General features: G+C 47.0%; 1 protein-coding gene across 1 annotated transcript; it reads right to left on the bottom strand.

The window, feature by feature from the left end:
• Window positions 1-4163: 4163 nt before the first annotated feature.
• On the bottom strand, window positions 4164-5420 carry pou3f3a (POU class 3 homeobox 3a; the record flags this gene model as incomplete). The annotated part of the gene is made up of 1 exon (XM_083638569.1): window positions 4164-5420. The coding sequence occupies one exon, from the start codon at window positions 5418-5420 to the stop codon at window positions 4164-4166; it is 1257 nt and encodes a 418-aa protein (XP_083494695.1).
• Window positions 5421-7647: the final 2227 nt, after the last annotated feature.

Raw genomic sequence — 7647 nt, 5'->3', positions numbered from 1 at the left:
GTGCATGAAGAGTTGAGCACAGCATAGGAGCTCTGGTACCCGTGTGCGTGCGTGCATGAAGAGTTGAGCACAGCATAGGAGCTCTGGCACCTGCACGCGTGCGTGCGTGCATGAAGAGTTGAGCACAGCATAGGAGCTCTGGTACCCGCGTGCGTGTGTGCATGAAGAGTTGAGCACAGCATAGGAGCTCTGGCACCCGCGTGCGTGTGTGCATGAAGAGTTGAGCACAGCATAGGAGCTCTGGCACCCGTGTGCGTGTGTGCATGAAGAGTTGAGCACAGCATAGGAGCTCTGGCACCCGCGTGCGTGCATGTGTGCATGAAGAGTTGAGCACAGCATAGGAGCTCTGGCACCCGCGTGCGTGCGTGCGTGCATGAAGAGTTGAGCACAGCATAGGAGCTCTGGCACCCGCACGCGCGCATGCGTGCATGAAGAGCTGAGCACAGCATAGGAGCTCTGGTACCCGCGTGCGCGCGTGCGTGCATGAAGAGTTGAGCACAGCATAGGAGCTCTGGTACCCGCGTGCGCGCGTGCGTGCATGAAGAGTTGAGCACAGCATAGGAGCTCTGGTACCCGCGTGCGCGCGTGCGTGCATGAAGAGTTGAGCACAGCATAGGAGCTCTGGTACCCGCGTACGCGCGTGCATGAAGAGTTGAGCACAGCATAGGAGCTCTGGCACCCGCGTGCGTGCATGTGTGCATGAAGAGTTGAGCACAGCATAGGAGCTCTGGCACCCGCGTGCGTGCGTGCATGAAGAGTTGAGCACAGCATAGGAGCTCTGGCACCCGCGTGCGTGCATGTGTGCATGAAGAGTTGAGCACAGCATAGGAGCTCTGGCACCCGTGTGCGTGCGTGCATGAAGAGTTGAGCACAGCATAGGAGCTCTGGCACCCGTGTGCGTGCGTGCATGAAGAGTTGAGCACAGCATAGGAGCTCTGGCACCCGCACGCGTGCGTGCGTGCATGAAGAGTTGAGCACAGCATAGGAGCTCTGGTACCCATGTGCGTGCGTGCATGAAGAGTTGAGCACAGCATAGGAGCTCTGGCACCCGTGTGCGTGCGTGCATGAAGAGTTGAGCACAGCATAGGAGCTCTGGCACCCGCACGCGTGCGTGCGTGCATGAAGAGTTGAGCACAGCATAGGAGCTCTGGTACCCGCGTGCGTGTGTGCATGAAGAGTTGAGCACAGCATAGGAGCTCTGGCACCCGCGTGCGTGTGTGCATGAAGAGTTGAGCACAGCATAGGAGCTCTGGCACCCGCGTGCGTGCATGTGTGCATGAAGAGTTGAGCACAGCATAGGAGCTCTGGCACCCGCGTGCGTGCGTGCATGAAGAGTTGAGCACAGCATAGGAGCTCTGGCACCCGCACGCGCGCATGCGTGCATGAAGAGCTGAGCACAGCATAGGAGCTCTGGTACCCGCGTGCGCGCGTGCGTGCATGAAGAGCTGAGCACAGCATAGGAGCTCTGGTACCCGCGTGCGCGCGTGCGTGCATGAAGAGTTGAGCACAGCATAGGAGCTCTGGTACCCGCGTACGCGCGTGCGTGCATGAAGAGTTGAGCACAGCACAGGAGCTCTGGTACCCACGCGCGCGCGTGCGTGCATGAAGAGTTGAGCACAGCACAGGAGCTCTGGCACCCGCACGCGTGTGTGCATGTGTGTCTGTTTTCATTAGGCCTAATGTCAATGCGTGGGCTTCTGGAATGTATCCTAGAAAGCTCATACTCAATAATGACCAGTGTAACTTTAGGTGGTAACACATTAACTCGCAGGTTTCTGTTTGTTTCCTCTGTGCTCTCTCCGGTCTGCAGCAGCCGACCTTTGACCCTGCTCAAAATTTCACTGGGGCAGACAGTTTGACTTATCACTAGGGCTGCGTGATATGGACCAAATTAAATATCACTATATTTTTGACCAAATACCTCAATATTGATATTGCAACAATTGCAGGGATGATGTGTTCGTTTACAAATACTTATCATTAGTGTTAAGGCAGATAAAGCTATACTGTAGAGCAGTCTGGTAAGTTCAAAAAATGACTTTACTGTAATGCAGCCTTTACAACCAGGAAAAGACAACACTTACTCCATATCACGATATTGATAATATTGATATTTTGCCCAGTCCTACTTATCGCTCTCCCCCCACCTTCCTCCCCTTCTCTTTATTATCAATGGCGTTCGTAATATAGGCTGTGCACGTCTGTGCGTGCATGTGGTTATAGGCACACATCAGAGAGAGAGAGAAGAAAGAGAGATTGTGGTTTAGTCGGTCGGGCCGGCGTCCCATGCTTCTCTCTGCCTATCTGCCAGAGCCGTCATCCGTGCCGATAGATCCACTCCCTTCTGTCACTCCATCTCGCTGTCACCTTGGCAACCGCTGCCGAGGTGAACTGCCAGCTGGGGTAGGCGACCTCCGCTGGCTGCGGTCCACAGAGCTGCAGTCCAGATAGACCCTTCACAGGAGGTGTGCAGCTGGACTGATCCGCAATATTACACAAATATATGCAAGTTAGCGCCAAGAAGAGACGTTAATCAGTCCTGATGTGGTCAGCATGAGGTTTAACACAAACAGGAGGTATGAACTCTCCACATTAGACACCCGAATAAGGTGTTGGCTAATACTTATGGCATTCTTATTTGCTGTGTAAGTATAATAAGTATAATAAAGCTTATCAACAGGCCGGATGGCATAAATCTTGAACTAATATTTGGCATTTGATCCCCTTTTTTTTTACATGGGATACTAACATATAATCAGAAGAAATGGTGTGCTCAACTCAAACTGAAAAACACATTGGGTGCCGGCCCAACAGTGCATGAAGAGTCAGGTAAAACTGGCAGCATTCACAGATAAAGTTTCAAAAATCTTGAATCTGCACAGCAGTATAGTCAAAGAACAGAGGCGTTTCAGCCTGTAGAACACTGAGGAAAGCCACAGGCTGAAACACCTCTGCATGTTCTTTGACTACTGCTAAATATTTTTTAAACTTTATCTGTCAGTGCTGCCAGTTTTACCTGACTCTTCTCATAACATATACAGAACTTTTTAGCTTTAGGTCTCTCTGCTATATGCAATATAGTACCATTATGAAAGATTACTTTTATAGTGGCTGTTTTGAATGGGTGTATGAGCTCTTTGGTTTCTTTGACCATAAGGACACTGCAAAAGTGCTTGCTAGAGTCACATGTAGTGTTTGTGGCTTGATAGCAATGGTGTGTGTGTGTGTGTGTGTGTGTGTGTGTGTGTGTGTGTGTGTGTGTGTGTGTGTGTGTGTGTGTGTGTGTGTGTGTGTGTGTGTGTGTGTGTGTGTGTGTGTGTGTGTGTGTGTGTGAGTGTGTGTGTGTGTGTGTTGGGTAGACATAGCATAACACAATTATTCCTTATGGCAAATTTATTAAATAATTAGCCATCCATGAAAATAAACACAGTGAGGGAAAATAAATAGTCCAAATCATCACACAAAAATACCTACACAGTAGACTTGCTAGTACATAAATTTAAGAGAATGCCTGCTAATACCATATTGAAATTATTTTGAAATTCCTATTTGAACATCTCAAATGGGATCAAAATATAGAAAATCCATGACACATAACACAAAGATGGGAAACGCAGAGATAAATTATTGCTTATTAGAAAACAACTTAATGCCAAATAAAGTGCATTAAACTAATGGTTGTTCACTATAAAAATAGGCCATTGATATGGGACAGCAAACTGCAGCATTATAAGGGAACTTTTTCAACATTGCGGAGGTGCTGAAGAACATTTTGTCTTTGAATTTCTTCGCATCCAATTAATAATTTCCTTTGGTGAACAAAATGTAGCCTATAATAAACTGACTGTTTACTAAAATGTTGAATTACCTTGCAGTCCCAAATAGGCTGATATAGTGCAGAAAAATAGCCTAGGAGGACCCAAAAGATGCAGACCAGCAGGCCTTTTGGTCTGTTTTGAAGTAGGCTACACACGTTGGATGACATGCTGTAGATCAAAGAAAGGACACGGGATTTCCAAGCTATGTTTGATGAGTAAATTAATGCATATTTAACAGTCAATTCATTCAGGGAAACATGAAACAATTTGTCCAAAATATCTATCCAAGATAGAAACATTTCAAGTTATTTAGAGGTCTAGTCCGTTATTTTGGCTGGGTTATTTTCACGTGTCGCTGTACAGTCTTTTGCAGTCCATGGAGGGGGACGGTGTGTCGGGACCCATGTTGCCAACCTGTGAATACGCGTCCTCCGGGGTGTGCGGCAGTCCAGGCGGCGTCATGCGCTTCTCTTTCTGTCTGCGGTTGCAGAACCAGACCCTGACCACCTCCTTCTCCAGTTGCAGGCTGTCCGCCAGAGAGGTGATCTCCTGCGCAGCGGGTTTGGGACACTTGAGAAAGTGGCTCTCCAAAGCGCCTTTTACGCTCACCTCGATGGAGGTGCGCTTTTTCCTCTTCCTGCCCTGAGCTGCGATCTTGTCGAGGCTGGTCGGGCTCCCTGTCGTCGAGTCGGCCTCCTCCAGCCATCTGTTCAGCAGGGGTTTGAGCTTGCACATGTTCTTAAAGCTCAGCTGCAGCGCTTCGAACCTGCAGATGGTGGTCTGCGAGAAGACGTTGCCGTACAGCGTGCCCAAGGCTAAGCCCACGTCCGCCTGGGTGAAGCCCAGCTTGATTCGACGCTGTTTGAACTGTTTGGCAAAATGCTCCAAGTCGTCCGACGTCGGGGTGTCCTCGTCTGAGTGCGGGTCGTGGCTCACCGCGTGATGCTGGTGATGGTGGTTGTGGTTGTTTTGGTGGTGGTGATGGTGATGGTGATGATGGTGGTTTCCGTGCTCCAGCTCCGGGGATTCCCCGCGCACCAGCCCCGGGTGCATGAGGCTCTGCCCGCCCTGCGAGCTGAGCATCCCATTGACCGTAAAGCCACCAGGCTGTGCGTAAATAAGAGGCTGCTGCTGCTGTCCCTCCGCGACGCTGATGTGCGCCGCGGAGCTGCCTCCCCAATTCTGATGGGCTCCGAGATGCGGGGACCTGTGGTGCAGAGCGGAGCCGGAGTGCAGCTCCTCCCTGCCGACGTGTCTCTTCACGTCCTGCGGCTGGGAGCTGGAGGACCACGGGGAGCTGGCCTCGGCTGCTGCCACTGCGGCCGCAGCTGCTGCGGCTGCCGCGTGAGGCAGCGATGTCACCCACTGGTGGGCATGGCTTAGCATGTGGCCCCCGTTGCTCGCCACCATGGCTCCCTGCATGAAGTCACTCTGTACCATCTTTATTGAAGGATCTCCTCTGTATCCACCAGACACCACAGCGGTGCTGCCAGGCTGCATGCCACCGCCCCTCCGGTCAGAGTGAATGACTGGGCCGGACGATAAGATCCTACTGCTGGCTATATGTGGACTTGAGGTGGCTGTTGCCATCCCCCAAACCATATATCTCCAATGTCTCTCTTCTGCTGTTTGGTTAAAATCACTATATTCTAATCCATCAGGCGATTTGCAACTAGTAAGCGAATCTTAGAATTTAATTCTAAATAACTCCATAGTTATGATACTGTATTTTGAGTATCAATGACTAAGACTTAATGTGTACAATGCGCATAGAAATATGTGGCAAAAAATACTGCCTTACGCATTCCTGTGCGTAAAAACAAAAGCCATCAAAAAGTTGTTTTTTCTGTCGCCGGAACTCCACGAGTGGTTAATCCAGAGACTTGGCTTCTCTTTGATCCTTGCCAAGGGACGAAGCTGCTTGTGTATAGTAGCCTATCTCTGTGTGATGTTAACGTTTTAACTTTTAAGTCGACGCAATGGAAATTAACTTTACAAACTCTCCGGTCCTCTCCGGTGTCTTCATCTGCTCTGGCCAGTGCGTCCTCTATGAATTGAAGACAAGCATGTGTTTACTTTGTGCCAAGCCTGCGCGTACTCCTCTCCCATCTCCATCCAATTACATCGGCAAGGTTCAGCAGAGCTCCTGCTGATTGGACGCACAGCCGGAGAGGAGTTGGTTTGTCTCACAGTCCAGCCTCGGGTGCGCAAAGTTCTTTTGACAAGAAAAAGAAGAGCAATACTCTATCTATAAAATATTATTAGTTTGGCATTGCCCATGCGCAAAGCAGCCACAATTTGAACAATTTGAAGAAAAGAGTAGTCTGTAATGAAACAAAACATAGCAAAGATCATATCGTGTGAGATAATTTAAAAAATATGTTTACCTGCAGATAGGCTATTTATTATTATTATTATTATTATTATTATTATTATTATTATTATTATTATTATTATTATTATTATTATTATTATTATTATTATTATTATGCTATAACCTGCGGAGAGCAAAATTAGTAAAATCATCAGGTTATGAAATCAATGATGCCGGACAAAATAATGCAGGAATAGAACTGGTTATCTGTTTTAATAGTGCAGACAGAGCAACCAGGCCCGTGTTAAGGATACTCAAGCCGGCTTCGGGTACACACAGGGGTTTGTACGCCACTTGCATCTTAATGCGCACTCCTTTTCATATGGTGAAGGAAAGGCCACAGTGGCGTGACGCACGTACCGCACTGCTGAGTGTTGAAGGTGCAAAACCAGCGAGCAGGTTTTTTTTTCCATCCGTAAAAAAAACAAGCACATTCTGATAGGATGTTTCCGTGCTGGGCTGGTGCGAGTTATGGATGGGCTGTTAAATAAACGCATAAGATATTTAACTTACTCTGATTTCTTTACCGATAGGTTTTTCCCACTTTTAAAAGTGTGTGCTTTCGCCTGAAACACATGCAGTTTTGTGACCCAAGAGGAGAGACCCAGGTGCAGCCCAGTAAATGGTGCCAGTTTATATTTTGCTTTTCCAACGGGTTTGTCTTGGATCAGGTTTAAACACTTGGAAGCCGAAAGATGAAAGTAAACACGTTGGGAAATGGTTAGCAATAGCCTAATATGTCATAATAACTTATAGCCTGAGTCTATATTTATATAGACATACATACATACATATAGAGGGATACATTAGCACCATTTATAGAGCTTATACTCCAAATTACCATGAAGGAGAACATCACCTAAAAACAATACTGATTTATTTTGCACATGATCTCACACATATCCCAAAACTTTAAACAGTTTTGCAGACATTCATTTAGTTTGACAGTTGTTGAGAGTTGATTTGAGTTAAGTTGTGGACCAGTGATGTCATTTTTGCATGAATGACATTGACATCACTCATCCACAACTTAACTCAAATCAACTCTCAGTAATTGTCAATCTAAATGAATGCCTGGAAAACAGTTTACGGTTTTGGGATATGTGTGAGATCTTGCGCAAAATAAATCAGCACTGTTTTTCAGTGATGTTCTCCTATAAATGAATAGCCTCATTTAGAAGATAGCAAGACAGATTTTAAACAAAGTACAAAGTGCGGAATCAAAATTTTCAGACAGTTACAAAAAAATAGCAATGTATGAATATTATAGGGTTATTATAGAGATGTAAAAAAAAAGTATGGTACGGTCACTCACTATAACATTAATGACATATGTCCCAATAGAAATATTATAGGAATGTAGTTTTTTTTTCGTTCGGACTTTCTATAGCTGTTTCATATCCTCATGTATCATTTCTCAAATCACCATGGAAACTGGTTGGGGTGTTCTGCAAT

This window comes from Poromitra crassiceps (genome assembly GCF_964638095.1).
Source record: "Poromitra crassiceps genome assembly, chromosome: 6".
Lineage (NCBI taxonomy): Eukaryota > Metazoa > Chordata > Actinopteri > Beryciformes > Melamphaidae > Poromitra > Poromitra crassiceps.
This window is presented reverse-complemented; position numbering and strand designations above follow the sequence as displayed.